At 40.3% G+C, this 18,771-nt stretch overlaps 1 protein-coding gene across 1 annotated transcript in view; it reads left to right on the top strand.

The window, feature by feature from the left end:
- The window catches only part of Gxylt1 (glucoside xylosyltransferase 1), a 42,076-nt gene that overhangs the window by 2,823 nt on the left and 20,482 nt on the right, over nt 1-18,771 (top strand). Inside the window, exons 2-3 of the mRNA XM_090324454.1 lie at nt 11,124-11,216; nt 16,224-16,395. Coding sequence (XP_090180580.1) covers nt 11,124-11,216; nt 16,224-16,395 — 265 coding nt within the window. The remainder of the gene's footprint in view (nt 1-11,123; nt 11,217-16,223; nt 16,396-18,771) is intronic.

Below are 18,771 nucleotides of genomic sequence, written 5' to 3'. Positions count from 1 at the left end.
ACCACTTGAGCCACAGCACCACTTCCAGCTTTTCTATGTATGTGGTACTGAGGAAATGAACCCAGGGCTTGGTGCATGCTAGGCAAGACTTTACCACTAGGCCACACTCCTGACCATTTTTTTTTTTTTTAAAGGACTTACTTCAGTAGTAGTTGCTTAATATGCATAAGGCCCTGGGTTCAATCCTCAGTACCATATATAAAGAAAAAAATGAAACCACTATCTTAGTTGTCAGAAAATGGGTTTTCTAAGGCAGACAAGCATGTGTCCCATTATAGCTGCAGTTACAGTGAGACTTTAGTCAGATTAAGACACTGCTCTGTGCATTGATTTCTTCACCTGTAAAATAGATGAGACATGTAAAATTTCAGCTGCATTGGGATGTCATTAACAAATGGAAATGGCCTGTTTTTCAGATATATAACTTTGTTTTGGCATACGTAGAATTGTACAATGGTTGTCACCTCCCTCCTTACTCTGGTTCAGTCTGGGGCCGTGGTTTCTGCTAGGCCCTGTGAACACTCATAGGACATACTGAGAATTTAAAGACTGGAAAGGAGGAAGGGATTTTGGGTCACAGACTTCACTTTGTCTTGTATGTTCTGGCTTTGTTGACCTGGAATATGTTTTTTCACTGGTAGTTAGGTAAGATTATCTGTGAGGTTAGTGTGAACTGAAAAATGAGACCGCTTATATAAATTACTTAGTAGGGTATCTGGCATTATAAAATTATAGCTAATGTGATTGTGTGTGTGTGTGTGTGTGTGTGTGTGTGTGTGTGTGTGTGTGTGTGTGTGTGTGTTCTGGGGTTGAACTCATCCTGAGAGCTGTTCCTGAGCTCTTTGGTGTAAGCTAGTGCTCTACCTCTTAAGCCTCAACTTCTCTTTTTGGTGATTTAATTAGTCTCGTGGACTTTCCTGTATAGTCTAGCTTTGAACTACCATCCTCAGATCTCATCCTTGTAAATAGCTAGAACTACAGCTATGAATCACAGATGCCTGGCTGTGGTGATTGTTTTGATCATTTAAGTTTATAGCAGTTTCCCTTAGTTTCTGACTTTGGAGAAAAACTGAGATTCTTAGGCCCCAGTGAATGCTGAAAATCAGAATGAGTGGCCAAAGATTCCAGATATCTGCATTTTAGATGCTGGTGCTAATGTCTGTTGTTACAAACAAAGGCCATTGCACCTTGATTCTGTTGAGAGGTATTTATGATTAATTTTGCACTTTATTTTTTTAGTGGGGAACCCAGGGCCTTGCATTTGGTAGTTGAATGCTTATTTCCAAATTACATTCCCATCCTGTGTTGCTGTTCTTTATGAAGTTCCCTCCCTCCCTTCCCCTCTTTTCTCCCCCCCCTTTCCTGCAGTTATTTCTGAAGGAGAGGAATTGGGATAGTGAACAGAGAAGAAAATTAAATCACTAAAGCTTCCCTACATCCTGTTTAATACGGAAACATGTTGTGCAAAACCAGTGCATTTAATCTTTTTTTTTTTTTTTTTTTTTTTGCCAGTCCTGGGCTTGAGCTCAGGGCCTGAGCACTGTCCTTGGACTTTCTCAAGTCTAGAGCTCTACCTCTTGAGCCTCAGCACCACTTCCAGCTTTTTTCTATGTATGTGGTACCGAGAAATCGAACCCCGGTCTTCGTGCATGCTAGGCAAGCACTCTACCACTAGGCCAAACTCCCGGCCCCTGCATTTAATCTTGTATTTTTTTTTGGGGGGGGGGGTCAGTTGATCCGTCAGTCATGGGACTTGAACTCTGGGTCTGGGCATTGTCCCTGAGAGCTTCAGCTCAGTGCTACTGCCCTGCCCCTTGAGCCACCCCACCACTTCTGGTTTTTTGGTGGTTAATTGGAGAAAAGAATCTCATAGACTTTGGGACTTTGGTGCCCAAGCTGCCAATTCTCAGATCTCAGCCTCCTAAGTAGCTAGGATTACAGGCATGAGCCACTGTGCCTGGCTTTAATCTTGTATCTTAATGAAAAACATAGTGGCACCTACTTAGAACTTATTTGTAAAGTGTTATTTGGGTTGAGATAAGAAAATAGGGCTGGGAGTTTGGCCTATTGGTAGAGTGCTTGCCTAGCATGCATGATGCTCTAGGTTCGATTCCTTGGTACCGCATACACTGAAAAAAACCAGAAGTGGTGCTGTGGCTCAAGTAATAGAGCACTGGCCTTGAGAAAAGCCCAAAGACAGTGCTCAGGCCCTGAGTTCAAGCCCCAGGACTGGCAAAAAAAAAAAAAAAAAAAAAAGAAAGAAAAGAACTATAAACCCTCTAATTCCTGGTGTGTGTGTGGGGGGGTCCATGCCCTGTAGTGCTTTGCCTTTAAAAGGACATTAATCTCACTCATGAGGGCTGCACCCTCCTTTCCTAATCACTTACCCCAAACATCATTACTCTTAACATCATCACATTAGTGAGCAGGTTCTGACAAAAGAATTTGGGGGACACAATCGCTGACACATATTATTTAATAAATGCTTATAATTAAGATAATCTGCGATTTTAGGTGGGAACACTTCAGTACCCACAAGTGTGTGTGTGGGTGTGTATTTTTTTTTTTTTTTTGGCCAGTCCTGGGGCTTGAACTCAAGGCTTGCACACTGTCCTCAAGGCTAGATAGAGCTCTGCCACTTGAGCCACAGCACTCTACCACTAGTACAAAGTCCCAGGCCCTACTAGATAATTTTTAAAAATTAATTTTATTTATTATTTATGTGGTACCAAGGAATCAAACCCAGGGTCTCATGCATGCTAGGCAAACACTCTACCACTAAGCCACATTCCTAGCCTGATAAATTTTTTTTCTTAATGGCTAGGCAATTGTTTTACTGCCATTTCTGCATAAAGTGGCCCTTTACTCACTTTCTGAGTACTCATGTAATTAGAGATTTAAGAAAAGAACTGCAGCCAGGAGTGTAGCCTAGTGATAGAGTGCTTGCCTAGCATGCAAGAAGCAGGAAGTGGTGCTGAGGCTAAAGTGATAGAGCTCTATCTAGCCTTGAGAAAGTCCAAGGACAGTGCTCAGGCTCCCCCCCCCCCCCCCCAAAAAAAAAAGAAAAGAACTGAAGATCTGGCATACAGTTAACTATTCTAATTAATCTAGAGACAGTATAGTTGAAAATGAGTTATCTAGGCAGCACTTTGTAAAATCACTGAGGCCTGGTAGTATCTTGTGAATGATCTTGGACATGCCTGTAAGTGTCTGGCTTTCTCTGCCCAGCTACAGAATAGATGCCTGGGTGTTGAATTGTTGCCTTCTAGCTCTTCCCTCAGACTCCCACATTCTTAGGGTGGTTGTGCACATACATTTGCCAGTCTCTGAGTTGAATGCAAAGGCTCTTCTGTAGATCTTTTGTCATTGTATTTAAGTAAACTTTGTTTAGGAACTGTTATTGTGTCGAACATTATTGTTAAATGCTTTAAAAATTTTTTTTTAATGAGTCTTACTTTGTTGTCTGGGCCAACCTTGAACTCCTGGACTCAAGCCATCCTTTTGCCTCAGCTTCCCCACAGCTGGGACTATATTAAGTGCATGATACCACACCCATCTTTTTGTTTTTGAAACCTATAGCATAAAATTTCTCAATGTTTGAAGCATTTTCCAAGTACTGAAATTTTTGAGAATGTTTATTTTGATCACTGCTCGTAAGAGAAAAGCAACCCTTCTACTTTGAAATGTAAATTCACAGAACGTGAGAGATACCACATGTATTTTTTTAGTCAGTTTTCTCCAGTTTTACCATTTTACATGAAGACAGTATAGTAGACTCTATCCAAAATATATATGTACCAGTTGTATAGTATACAATAACTACAAAAGCTACCAGTGTCTAACCCACTGGCCTTATTCAGATTATTCCCAGTTCTATGTATTTTATCACGGCAAGGGTTTCCTGCTACCCCTTGATCAGTACATACTTTCTAAAACCTAGAACTGAACATATTAATTGGAAGGAAATTTGGCCAGGAACCGCAGCAAAGCTTTGTTTCTGTTTGATCCACAGGAAATGCAGTTGCATTAATGGACCTGCAGCTCATGCATGTCAGTGTTCACTGGAAACAGACCCTTAACCTCAGCTGCAGTGTGCTCCATTGTGATTAGTGAGCAGAGGAGCTGCAGTGTTGAGCTATCACAAGTGAACATTACCCAAATACTTGTCCAGTATTTTTTAACTTCCATTGTCTTCAGATTGATTGCTTTTTTTCTTTTTTTCTTTTTTTTTTTTTTTTTGCCAGTCCTGGGCTTGAGCTCAGGGCCTGAGCACTGTCCTTGGACTTTCTCAAGGCTAGAGCTCTACCACTTGAGCCTCAGCACCACTTCCGGCTTTTTTCTATGTATGTGGTACCGAGGAATCGAACCCAGGTCTTCATGCATGCTAGGCAAGCACTTTAACCACTAGGCCAAACTCCCAGCCCTGATTGCTTTTTTTCTAACTTCATAGTTTATTGGTTTTACTAACAGTGGGTAGTATCAGGTAACTTCTGTGTGAGCTACTGCTCTTAGCCTCTAGATTGAAAGTTAAGAAGCTAAAAGAATTTCTTTTTTTTTTTTTTTTTGCCAGTTCCAGGGCTGAAACTCAGGGCCTGGGCACTGTCCTTGAACATTTTTTTGCTCAAGGCTAGGGCCCTGCCACTTGAGACACCGTGTCACATCTGGCTTTTTCTGTATATGTGATACCAAGTAAACGAACCCAGGGCTTGGTACCTGGTAGGCGAGTACTCTACCACTAGGCTACATTCTTGGCCCAAGAATTTCATTTCTTGACAGCAAACCTCAATTAAAAAAAGAAAAAAAGGAAAATGTTAGGTTTATTTGACTAGTACATACTTTCTCTCTCTCCCTCTTTCCCTCCCTCCCTCTCCCTCTCTTTCTTTCTTTCTTTATTTTTTCCAGGTCCCAGGGCTTGAACTCAGGGCCTAAGCTCTGTCCCTGAGCCTCTTTTGTGTTCAAGGTTAGCTCTCTATCACTTGAGCCACAGCACCACTTGTACATATATTCTTATATTGCCATAAATGACCAAAGAAACATATCCTCTCTGCCTACTATGTGTTTTTCAGCATGGAATTATGGCCAAGAAATTATCTAAAAACGTGACTCTGCCTGTCAGACGTATCTGCAAATCTGATTAATTGCTGTGTAGTTAGTCATTACCTCCAGAAAGAAACTCTTTATCAGGCAGAGTGTAGTTGCTGGGACCTGTAATCCTAGTTGTGAGGGAAGGGCTGCATAAGTAGGAGGATTGTAGTTTGAGGCTGTTCCCCTGGAAAAAGTCAAAACCTGTTTTCAAAATAAAGCAAAAAGAGGGGCCAGGAGTTTGGCCTAGTGGTAGAGTGCTTGCCTAGCATGCATGAAGATCCAGGTTCGATTCCTTGGAACCACATACATAGCAAAAAGCCAGAAGTGGTGTTGAGACTCAAGTGGTAGAGCTCTAGCCTTGAGAAAGTCCAAGGACAGTGCTCAGGCCCTAAGCTCAAGCCCAGGACTGGCAAAAATTAATTAATTAATTAATTAATTAAAGCAAAAAGAGCTGGGGAGGTGGAACATGGCTAAGGCGGTAAGCTCACACCCCAGTACTTCCCCAAATCTGACAAACCCCAAACATATGTTTATAACCAGTGCCTCCCATTCCATTTCTCAACCCCTTTCTCTCACCAGGCAGGCAGAGATCTTTCTGACTTTACAGGTTTGCCTGTTCTGAACATTCATGGAAATGAGTCACATAAACTGTGCCCTTCTGATTGTGGCTTTTTTCACCTAGCTGCTGTATTAGGGTTTTTCCACCGCAGCATTCACCACTGTACTTCATTTCTTATAGCTAAATACTATTTAATTAAATACATGTACTACATTTTGTGTACCCATTACTTGATGGTGCTGTGAACATTCATGTAGTATTTTGCTGTAAAGGTAAATGTTTTCAGTTGCTCTGAGTACATATCTAGGAGTGAATTGATGAGTCATGATTGCATAGCTTTATCCATTAAATTGTACACTTTTAGGAGGGAATTTTGGTTTATCTTTTTTACTTCATAACTACTCCAAGCCACTACCTCTCAGCAGTTTATAACAACAGACCTACCTTCTTTTCCTTCCTTCAGGTCTCAGTGAGGTTTGAACTTCGGCCCTGGGTGCTATCCCTTAGCTTTTTAGCTCAAGGCTAGTACTCTACCATTTCTGGCTTTTTTGGTGGCAAGAGATAAGTCTAATGATTTTATTGTTTGGGCTGGACCATGTCTCAGCCTCTCAAGTAGCTAGGATGACAGGTTTGAACCATCAATGCTAGCCTATTTTTTTGAATAATTTATTTTATTTTTCAAAAAATTTATTGTAAATGTGATGTGCAGAGGAGTCACAGTTACATAAGTCAGGTCATGAGTACATTTCTTTTTGAACAGTGTCCCCCCCTCCCTCATTTTCTCCCAGCTTTTCCCCTTCTGACCCACAATCCCCAGCTAGCCTATTTTTTGAGCACGTTGCATGTGTTGGTGGCTGTGTTCCTGCATTGTGTCGTCTTATGCTGGGAGCCTGGCTGTAGAAGCAGTTCTTCCATTGGTCATGCTTCGTGTTACTCAGTGATGACTTAGAGCTGACATTTAACTTTACAGTCCTGCTGGGACATGTGTCAGTTCACATTATTTTGGCCAAAGCAAGTCAGAAAATCAGGTAGGCATATCACAATAGATAAAAAATTTTAATAATCCTTTTACAGTTAAGGGTGCATGAACAATAATGTAGGGTATTATTCAAATAGATATTGCTGATGGAGAGACTGATTGATATAAGGATTCTCAGGAAAACTCAGAAGATGGACAGTAGAGGGCAGGCAGAATGCACATGAAATTGGTAGTAAGTCTGCGAGGCCGTGACTATGGATCCACTAAGCAACATACCCGCGTCATTAATTGTTCAGAAGTCATCTGAGAAGTTGAATGAATGGTCTGAGGTTTTACTGGGAAGATATGGTAAAAGAATGAGGTAGAATTGGCTATCGGAAAGGGAATGAATGGACCATATGATCTAGTCTTGAGTAAGGAGGGTAATGAGCTCACAATGGAGCTTAGAGTTAGGAAGCATATGTTTTGAAGTCTTGTGGTTTCAAAGGATTAATAGAGGTAAGACTGAAATTAGATACTGAAATTTAGGATTCCAGTTCTAGGTGGTAACTAGGTTCTGAATTTGCCTCTTTCACTGAAAGGAAGAAGCACACGTTACTGGAGTTGGATTGTGGGACCTGTGTGTTGGGTTGGTCTCCCACATTGTACTTGGGTCACCACAACATTTATTCACTTTTGTGTTTCCAGTGTTTGTCCTGTGTATGTGATTATCCAGTAGGTAATTTATGGAATGGGTAGATAGAGGAAAGTGGAACTTGGCTTTGGGAGGAAAACTGAAACAGATGCTTGTATAGTTTGATTGGAAGAGGGCCCATAGGAGGGCATAGTAGATGTGGCCATTTCCTTAAAAGGGAGTGTCTAGAAATCAGCAATGTGTCCTGTCCTATGTATTTATCAAAGCAGTGAAAGCCAATCTGGATTTGTGATTAGAGATAGAACCTAACTGTAGATAGAGGTGTCAGACAATTTGTGACCACCCTTAATGTGCTCTCTGTAGAAGCTTTTTTGATACTAGCATAAGAACAGGGATCTTGATGTGGCTCAGAGCTTCAAGATTTTTATTTATTAGTTTATTCATTTTGCAGTACTAGAGCCTTGAATTTGTTACACAGGCTCACTTGAGCCACTCTACCAGCCTTTTTTTGCCTTGGTTATTTCAAGAGAGTCTCCTTTTATACCTTAATTGGCCTGGACTTCCTACTATTTGCTTCTCCTTACGTTTCTCATATAACAGATATGTACCACCCCACAGCCATTGGTCAAGATGAATTCTTTCTAATATTTAAAAAATTTTTGTTGATTGGGCTGGCCTTGAACCACAATCCCGATAATCTACTCAAAATTATAGGTTTCCTAAGATGTAAATTTCATTAACGACATAAGATTTAAATTCATTATAATTTGTATATTGGTCTCCTGAATTTTGGACTTGTCTATGGCTTTTCCATCCTGTACCAACTTTGTTGTCTCACAGTGTGGTGTGAGTTTGAAAGTTCCTGTACTTCCTGAGAGACAGAGGTTGAGGCATTTGCTCTAGCTCATATGGCTGTTGACTCAGTATTTTTGGAGCTTAGGCCATTTTAACAACTTCAGTGTGTTGGCAATATGCATTTGAACTTTCAAGGATTTGTGGGTAGGTGTTTAAAAATAGAAGTTGCAAAGATGCCAAAAATGTTACTGGCTAGATCTTTAAATTCTTCTAAATTGGGCTTGACAATGATTGTAAGAGACAAATTTAACAAAAAACAAGGTATAAAAAACAGGATTATACAAGAGAAGTTTTGTCTGTGCTGTTTTCTGGAAGGCTTTGGTTCTAGGGATCAAACCGAGGGCCTTATGCAAACTAGGCACATAGAGGGCCTTTTTGATTAAAAAAAAACTGGGAGCCAGGTCAGTGCCTCATGCCTGTAATTCTAGCTACTCAGGAGGCTGACATCTGAGGCTCGAGGTTCAAAGCCAGCCCCAGCACAAAAGGACCTGAGACTCTTATCTCCAATTAACCTCTAGGAAACAGAAAGTGGAGCTTGGATCAAGGTAGGGGGTTAGTCTTGAGCTGAAGAGCTCAGGGACAGCACCTAAGCGGAGTTCAAACCCCACAACCCACAAATTAAAAAGAAAAAAAAAATCCAGATTAACATTTTTTTTGGAGACAGAGTTTCACTAAGTATCTCAGACTGGACTGAAATGAACTCACAGTTCCTTTTGCTACCATCTAGTGAGTGCTGGAATGAAGGCATGAACTCACTAATTGACTCTAGGTAAGCGTTGGTAAGAGTGTTTTTCACTCAGGTTTGACCTGAAGACTTACCTGGTGGCATATTCAGCTAATTGTCTCAAGATTCTGTTAATGAGGCTTTCAGTCAGGTCCTGTACCTGTATATCTGATAAGTGGTCTTAGGATGGCAAAGATAATGTTTTTTTGTAACATCAAGTAAAAGTTGAGGCAGCAAATGGTATTGTTATGAATGCAGTATTTCAAGTAATAATTTTTATGGAAAGATTGAACTTTTCACTGCATTTTTCATTTTCCACTGTTGTAGAATTTGACAAACAAGGTACAGTAGTTTTGTTACAGTGTTTTTCCTTAAAGGGTTTGTTGTAAGGCTTAAATGGACATAAAATTACTTGAACTAGAAAGATGTATATATTAGTTACCAGTCTCACAGAGTTTGTCTCCCTGGTATGAAATGTAAGGTTTTAAACATACGTAACAATGTCTAGGAAGGTACAGTTGGTAAGTATAACTAATAGGTTTACATTTGTTGTTTTAGATAGGATCTTCCTTTGTAGCCAAGGCTGCCCTTGAACTCAAGAGCTTCCTGCCTCAAATCTCCAAGTATTAATATTACAGTCATGTACCTTCACACCTGACTGATGTGTACACATTTTTTTTTCCTTCTTTTGAGGGGAGGAAGGGATGGTTGATTATAGGACATTAACTCTGAATCTGTGCAGTGTCCTTGAACTTTTTTACTCAAGGCTAGTGCTGTACTATTTTGAGCCACAGCTCCATTTCTGGGTTTCTGATGGCTAATTAGAGATAAGTCTCAGAATTTGTTGCCCAGGCTAGCATTGAACCCCAGTTGTCAGATCTTAGCCTCTTGCATAGCTAGGAGCCTGGCTCACATTTTCTTTTTCTTTCTCTTTTTCTTTTTTTTTCCCTTCATACATGACCCTTTAAATTAAAATTTTGAGTCAGCTGGACACTAGTGCCTCATGCCTATAATCCTAGCTACTTAGGAGGTTGAGATCTGAGGATCATGTTTGTAGCCAACCTTGACTGGAAAGTCCCTGTGAGACTCTTATCTCGAATTAACCACCAGAAAATCCGAAGTGGTGCTGTGGCTCAAAGTAGTAGAGTGCTAGTTGGCCTTAAGCAGAAAAGCTCTAAGACAGCATCCAGACCCTTTAGTTCAAGCCCCTCACTGACAATAAATAAATACGACTTTGAAGTTTTTGTCCTGTGCTTGAAAATAGCGTTCTTCAAAGAAGATAAAATTTCAGTGTAACTTTCACTGGAGATTTAAACCTTCCAACTTTTTAGGGATTTAAAAAGCTGCTGGCTTTGTTCTTTATGAAATTTCATAGGTGGCAGATCCTGTCTGACTTAATAGGTCTGGCATGGGTATCTAGTGATTTCATTATGCCCCCAGGGCTAAGAACCCTGCCTTAGATCCTTGACATGTGTGAGAGGTTTGATCAAAGAAGTTTGCAAATCTGAAATTTCACAGCCATTTTGATGTAAGAACAGTTACTTATTAGAGTCATAGTGAGAGAAAGCAAAGCTTTTCCGGGTCAAGAGATACGAAGTCTTGTAGTTTAGTGACTCACCCTGAGCTCATACTTACATCAGTGCTGCCTCCACCTAAGCAGTGAAGTGTAGAGAATTGTTTGATGAAAAGGCATAACAGTGAAATCACTTTTCTTTTTTAGCTTTGAACTGCAGCCTTAACACAGTTTAGCATCCATTTTAGCTTGTGTAATAGAATGAGCTGGAGATAATGTAGAAGTGAAATTGAGCCCCAATTGTGAGCATCATTTCTTCATTTTTTTTTGAAACGCAATTCAAATAACTTATTTTCAAGGATTAAAAGCATTTAATGATCTTCCTTGTTTCCTCAGCATTTGTGACTTTTATTTTGTTTAAGTAAAAAATGTTTTTGGATGAAATGAGTTTTGTTCTGGGATAATATCTGTAGTCCACAAAAAATTAGACATATTTTATGCTGTCAAAGAAGAGGATTTTAATATGCCACAAGAACTTCTAACTAGAAAACTTTTCCAGTCAATAGTATAGTTTAACCTGAAGGTTTTACATTTTTATTTAAAACAGTTGTATCCTAAGTATGGGGAGGAATCAGTTTTCTAAAAATTAGCAATTGTGGGCTTGCCATTTTGCTGCTGTAAAACAACAATAAGTTATTGTTTTGCTCAGTAAACTTCATGTTAGCTGCCAACTGAAATACTCATATGGGATTGTTATTTCTGTCTTACTGTTAGGTGTAAAGATTTCTGTCTGTGTTACTGGAATCCCTATTGGATGCTGCCCTCTGATGTTTGTGGAATGAACTGCTTTTGGGAAGCGGCTTTTAGGTAGGCACTTAATATTTAATTGGTAGATGAGTGTAGGTAAGATTAGCTAGTAGGTAAATAAATCTTTTTACTATAATAGTGCTTCTTTTCCTGAAATTTAGTGTTAACCTTGCAAGTAGATATTCACTTTTTGACTAGGTCTTCTCCTTTTTCCTATTTTGTAGTTATCACTAATGCTACATGTAAGTGCTCTAATTTTTGTTTTAAGTTGTTACTAAGATAAACCATTATTCTTAGGAGAATTTATGATCCAACTTTGGGTAGCAGGTAGTAACATGATTTGCATGTGATAAGGACAGATTTCCACTGAACATTTCCACCTTTTTTTGTTGTTGATGTTGTTGGTGGTTGTGGGACTTGAACTCTGGGCTTGGGCACTGCCCCTGAGCTCTTCACCTCAAGGCTACTGCCCTACCCCTGGAGCCACAGCACCATGTTTTCTAGTGGCTAATTGGAGATAAGCACTGACTTTAGTGCTGGGCTGACTTTGAACCTTGATCCTCAGGTCTCAGCCTCCTTGCATCTGCCTTTTTTTTGGCCAGTCTTGGAGCATTTTGGCCAGGTCTGAGCATTGTCCTTGGGCTTTCTCAAGGCTAGAGCTCCACCACTTGAGCCATAGCATCACTTCTGGCTTTTTCCATGTATATGTTACTGAGGAATCAAACCTGAGTCTTCGTGCATGCCAGGCAAGTACTCTATCACCAGACTCCTACCCCTTACATACATCTGTTATCCACTTCAAAGTGGATATACTTTAAAAATACAACTGAAGAGTTGTATTGGGAATTAACTGAGTGATTGATTGCATAATGAGGAATGGGAGAGGGAGAATAAGGCAAATAGTTCCTGGGGGAGGCAAAGATAGACATTGTTTATTCGCCTTTTATGTTACTGAATTCTTTTTTCACTGCTGAATAATGAAGGTATTGGAGGGACTGACCTCTTTCCCCCCCTCTAATCTGTTAAAGAAACAGTGTTGACAGGGGTGGAGTAGGCAGTGCCTCTTAGACTCTCTCCTGAGGTAGTGGCAGAGGAGAGGGCAAGTAGCCTTGAAAGTCCTTTCTCAGGAATGACTTTTTTTTTTTAAACTGTTATGATTCATTTAATTTTAGTCATTGTATTTGCTAGGTACTATGTATTTTTAAGTACTATGTCAGTTGTGCTGGATTCTCAAGAGCTTGCCTACATGCCTGGTAAAACTGTTTTCTGCTGTGGCCTTTGGTGTCACATTTTTGCCTGTCATCCGATACCATTAGTGGGCCCTGGTTCAGCTTTCTCAACTTGAGTTTTTTATATGATTTAGATAAGCTGTACTTCCAAGTAAAACATAGTGTTGTTGATACTAAAATTAAGAATTGGCATGAAAGAAAGATAAAAAGGAAACAAATATATCTTAGAGCTAATAGAGAAAAAAAATTAAAAAGTGCTGGGCTCTTATAGCTTATGCCTGTAATCCTAGCTATTTAGAAAGTTGAGATCTGTGTATTGCTGTTCAAAGTTAGCCTGAGCGGATCTGAAATACTTGAGGTGTGACTCAAGTAATAGAGTACCAACCATGAGAAAGCAGAGAGCTTGAGGCCCCAAGTTTAAGCCCCACTACTGGCATTAAAACAAACAAAAAAACAAAGTGAGAAGTAAACTAGGTTCCCAGTGGACAGCTATGGCCATAGCTTGATGTTGTTAAGAACCCTCTGCAGGTTCTGGAAGCCTTCAAACAACAGTGTCACTCTAAGAGACTTAAACCACACCCCTGTGTATAAGTGGCCAGCACCCCATGACTGTAAAGTGAGGCTCACCTGGCATACAGTTTTGGCTCAGCTTCTGAGGGTTTCCTGGAATCACAGGGGTGGGTGGGCAAGCCCTCTTACCCTTACAATTACAAAGCCTTTGTAAAAAAAGCGCCACCTGGTGGTCAAGGACCTTGTCAACTGACCACAGCCTCTTCATGTAAAAAGGTGTACAGATACCTGCAATTCCTGTATTGCTGTTCCAGGACCTGGCAGGCCAGCTACACTTACTTGATGCAGGGTTAGCTGCTGTCAGGTGGCTAGTTAGGTCATGCCACATCCCACCACAGGGGCTGTCCCATGTTTAAACTGAGGATTCCTCCTCTTCGTGTGGAAAATAGGCCTTCATGTATGAAAATGTCCTGATCGCTAGCATGCTTTGAAATCTTCAGGAACTTTAATACTTAACTGAGATTCAAACAGCATGTTTTTGCACCCCCTGATAGGAGTCTAGCTTACATTTGCGGTAGAATTATTGAGCTGACTGCTTTGCTTAGACTGCTTACAAAGTTTTCATGATCACTTCCTGCAGTAGACTTTTGATCTCTTTTTGGTTCTTGTTGACTTTTTTCTGTCTCTGAGACAGAGGTGGGCAGAGGTGTTTTCAGAGTGTATTTCGTTCTGTCCTTTGAGGTTGTGTTGGTGTGTACACCATAGATGCTGTGGTACTGCAAAGAAGCCAGCATAGTGTAATGGCAGCACAGTGCCCTATGGCAGGAGAATGCAGACAGTGTGGCTAAGCAGCACTCACTGAGGGGCCTAGGAGAAATCTGGCCCTGGGACAGATTTTAAAGGATGGATTTTTCCTTCTCATCAATATTTATCACCAATATTTATCATTCTTTTGTGCTTGAACTCAGAGCCTGGGCACTGTCCTTGAGCTGCTGCTGCTGCTGCTGCTTTTTTTTTTTGGTCAGTTATGGGACTTGAACTCTGGGCCTGGGCACTGTCCTTGAGCTCTTCAGCTCAGGGCTATTGCCCTACCCCTTGAGCCACAGTACCACTTCCCTGAGCATCATTTTGCTCAAGGCTAGCACTCTACTACTTGAGCCACAGCACCACTTCTGGCCTTTTCTGTGTATGTGGTACCAAGAAATCAAACCCAGAACTTCATGCATGCTAGACAAGCACCCTACCACTAAGCCACATTCCCAGCCCCCTCTTGAATTTTGAAGAGAACCATTTAACTCCTTGGCTTACTTTTAAAGTACTGTTTTGGCTGTCAGTATTATGGTACAGTCTAGTTATGGACTAGAAAAGATGAACAGTCTATTATAAATTTTCAAATCATGATTTTTGATATATTTTAATAGAGATTGGGTCTTGCTATATGCGTAGTAGGTTAGGCTCACCTGTAACTATCATTCTTTCCTGCCCCACCCTCCAGAGTCCCGGATATTTTAATGATAGCCTTTATTCCACTATGAGATGTGGGACCTGGAGACATTAACCAGGAGAGGAAATAGCAGAGTTCTGTAGAGTTGTGTGCCTAGATTTCCTTAGCTTTAACTTGTGTTTTCATGACTCCCTCTGGTTGTAGATGAACCATGTTAATGTCTCCTTGTCCTAGATATAAATACTTAGGTAGTCTCCTCCCTTGATAAGGCTCCCACATTTTGGATAGGCTTAACAGAAGTGAAAGGCTGGGGAGGGAACAGGCAGGGAAGAGTTCCTGCTTCTGCCAGTGAGAGGCCTGGAGAGCTTAAGACTCAGCTGATGCTACCAGAGGAGTGAAGGAGGTGGCACAGCGGTTGTAGAGTTGTGACTGTCACTTAAGTCTGATGTTTGACACTGCTGCTGTTAGTTGTGGGTTTTAATCTAGAGTAGGCCAGGAACTGGCACTAGGCAATCCTCCCTTCCAAACATATTAGTGTTCTGACAGTGTTTCAGATCCTTTAGAGATGCTTACATCCTGGCATTCATTTGGTAAGTAGAACTGAATGCTAGCCATTGAGTAAAGTTTCATGAAGAAATTTCTTGTCAGCATGGTTTAAGACTGGGTATAATATTGCAGCAATATGGTCAGAGTTGTGACTGACTTCCTTCACAGTAATCTATGGGTAGAAGGTAGTGGGCAGAAAGGTTCCAGATGGAATAAGAGTATGTTTAAGATTTATTTTTTTGGGCTGTGAGTTTGGCCTAGTGGTAGAGTGCTTGCCTAGCATGCATGAAGACCCGGGTTCAATTCCTTGGTACCACATACATAGAAAAAAGCCAGAAGTGGTGCTGAGGCTCAAGTGGTAGAGCTCTAGCCTTGAGAAAGTCCAAGGACAGTGCTCAGGCCCTGAGCTCAAGCCCAGGATTGGCAAAAAAAAAAAAAAAAGATTTATTTTTTCAAATAAGTTATTTTGAGATTTGAATGGAAGACCTTTAAATCAGTGATGCAAAGTTCTCCTTATTGGGTTTTTTGAGAATATTGAGCCATATTGCCCTTCAGGCATCCAGTGTAAGCAATGAATTAACTTTTCTGTAGCCACAATGGAGCTGTGTATATATTCTTGGGCAAACTGAGAAAGTAGTTTATGTTCAGGAATTCCTTGTAAGGACTACTGATTGAACAAGATTGGTAGAGAACATGGATATATGATTTAGCCTGGTGTTGGTGGCTCATGCCTATAATCCCATTTGTGGGGAAGCTGAGATCCAAGAAATGACAAAAGCTGAGAGATGCCTCTCTCCAGTTAACCAGCAGTTTTGTTTGTTTGTTTGTTGGTCATGGGGCTTGAACTCTGGGCCTGGGCGCTGTCCCTGAGCTCTTCAGCTCAAGGCTACTGCCCTACCCCTTCAGTCTCAGCACCACTTCCCATTTTCTAGTGGTTAATTGGAGATAAGAGTCTCACATTCTTTAGTGCCCAGACTGGCTTTGAGCCATGATCCTCAGATCTCAGCCTCTTGAATAGCTAGGATTATAGGAGTAAGTCAGTGCACCCAGCTGACAGGATGATTTTATTTTATTTTGCCAGTCCTGGGGTTTGAACTCAGGGCCTGAGCATTGTCTTTGGACTTCCTCAAGGATAGAGCTCTACCACTTGAGCTACAGCACCACTTCTGTCCTTTTCTGGGTATGTGGTACCTGGGACTTTGTGAATGCTAGGCAAGCACTCTACCACTAGGCCAAACTCCTGGCTCTTCTTGGCCTTTTCAGTAGAAGTTTTGAACTATGTATGTAGTTGTAGAATATGCTGAAACAGCTGAAAAATGTATACTTATTTTCTCTTAGGTATAACATGAAAACACATCCTGTGGAGAAGATGCACCTTGCTGTTGTGGCCTGTGGAGAAAGACTGGAAGAAACTATGACCATGTTAAAGTCCGCTATAATTTTCAGCATCAAACCTCTACAGTTCCATATTTTTGCTGAAGATCAACTTCATGATAGCTTTAAAGAGAGAGTGAGTATTTGAAATGTAGTCAAACTGATAGAGTTTAATATTTAGTACGGTGCTATAATCAAATGTTATTCTGATCCTTTATTGAACAAAACAATTTGTAATGTAATATAACTCCCTTTCTAGATTGAAGATTGTTCTTGTAACTACTTCCATTTGAGTCTAGACCTAGACTGTAAGAGGAAGAATTGTTTTTGAACAGGAAGAAGCAACTTAAAGTCTGTTGTCAAGCATCAAGATTTTTACTTTACTGACTACTTCCAGGAAGCTTTGATTGAGAAGTAGTTATGAGACTGTTTCTCTCTTGTATAAAAGTAGGCATTGTGAGTTACATGGGAGCTCTTCATCTTCAGAGTTGTTTTTTTTCTGCTTGTGACTAAGCCATTTCAACATGAGGCTTCTACTTCATTGTCCAGAATGGCATCTAAAGTCATCACTATCAGATAGGAAGGAGTAAAAGACACTTCCTTCCTTCTCTTTAAGGATACTTTACAAAGTGTATGTGACATTTCTACAAATATACCTTGTGTTAACTTTAGGTATATGACCATACCTAGATTTTGGTAAATGAGAAAAAAATACATACATACACCTTCCAAACAGGGCAGCTTTGTAATCTCCTTACCAACAACAAAAAAAATCAGATCAGGTACCAGGAAGTCACCTTTTAAGAGAGAATTGGCCTGAGATCTCATTACATTGTATTCTAAAATAGTGGTACAAATGATGTTAATGACTCTGCAGTTTTCTACTCCACTCTCTGGGCTTGTCTCATTTTCCACTGTCAAGCTTTTGAATTAAAAAAAATTATATGTATGTTCTATATAACATGTTTTTTTTTTCCTTTCAAGTTAAATTAGTTCATTTTGTGTGTATTGAAGTAATACCACTTAAAATCTAAGACCTTCTGTGTTTCTTTTTTTTTTTTTTTTTTTTTTTTTGTCAGGGTTGTGGGACTTGAACTCTGAGCTTGGGCATTGTCCCTGAGCTCTTGAGCTCAGGGCTACCACCCTGCCTCTTGAGCCACAGCACCGCTTCCGATTTTGTGGTGGTTAATTGGTGATAAAAGTCTCACAGACTTCAGTGCCTGGGCTGGCTTTGAACCGTGATCCTTAGATCTTAGCCTCCTGAGTAGCTTGGATTACAGGTATGAGCCACTGGGCCCGGCTGTCTTTTTTGTTTTGATTTTTGCCAGTCCTGAGCATTGTCCTTGGGCTTTGCTCAAGGCTAGTGCTCTAACACTTGAGCCATAGCACCACTGCTAGTTTCTCTGGGTATGTGGTACTGGGGACTTGAACCCCTGTCTTCATGCATGCTAGGTAAGCACTCCACCACTAGGCCAAATTCCCAGCCCCTCCATCCCCTTTTTTTAATACAACAAATTTATTTCACATAGATGTAGAACCTAAGAAGTCTAAGATGAATGCATTAGTCTGCCTTTTTATTTACATATTTTTGTGCATGTATATACGGGGTGTGTGTGTGTGTGTGTGTGTGTGTGTGTGTGTGTGTGTGTGTGTGTGTGGTGTCTATCTGTGTGTCTTTATCCTTTTGTGTGTGCATGTGCTGGTTTTGGGGTTTGAATTCAAGTGCCTGAACACTATCCCTGAGCTTTTATGGTCAAGGCTAGCATTTTACTACTTGAGTACAGCTCTCCTTCTGCTTTTTAAATTTCATTTATTTATTTTTTATTAAAGAATTTATTAACATTGATTTTTACATCATATTTCAAATGATGTATTTAACAAACAAGTATTCAAGAAGGGAATCTATATACAATCACTGGCACTTAGATTTAAGAATATAATTAAAATTAGGTTGAGGGTTTGTATATCATAGATACATGTTAATCTATGTAATAAAACTTTATGTCTATAGAGTCATAGATTTTTATGTCTATATAGTTACATTTATATTTCCAATACCATGTCTATAGCCTTGGGTATGCAAATAATTGAGTCCTCGCTCTTGTACTGTGTGGATCTAATAGCCACATGTAAAGGATACCATGTACCTTTTGTTCCTTTGGTCTTGACTTCTCTCACTCAACATGATTGGCTCTAGATTCATCTACTTCCCTGAAAATGCCATTATTTCATCTTGCCTGTTGGCTATCTAGAATTCCATTGTATATATATCACATTTTCTGTATCCATTCATCTGTAGTAGGGCATCTGGATTGTTTCCATTACCTGGCTATTGTGAATAGTGCAGAGATGAACATAGCTGAGCAGATGTCCTTATCATATCTTGGGTTATGATGTTCAGGATAGATGCCCAGGAGTGGTATGGCGGTCAAGTCAGCAGAAGATAAAGACACCATCGACTTAAACAGCACTATAGCCCAGCTGGGCTTAACAGCTATACACAGAGTCTTCC

Source organism: Megascapheus bottae, chromosome 2 (genome assembly GCF_031878675.1).
Source record: "Megascapheus bottae isolate mThoBot1 chromosome 2, mThoBot2.hap1, whole genome shotgun sequence".
In the NCBI taxonomy this organism is placed as follows: domain Eukaryota; kingdom Metazoa; phylum Chordata; class Mammalia; order Rodentia; family Geomyidae; genus Megascapheus; species Megascapheus bottae.
This window is presented reverse-complemented; position numbering and strand designations above follow the sequence as displayed.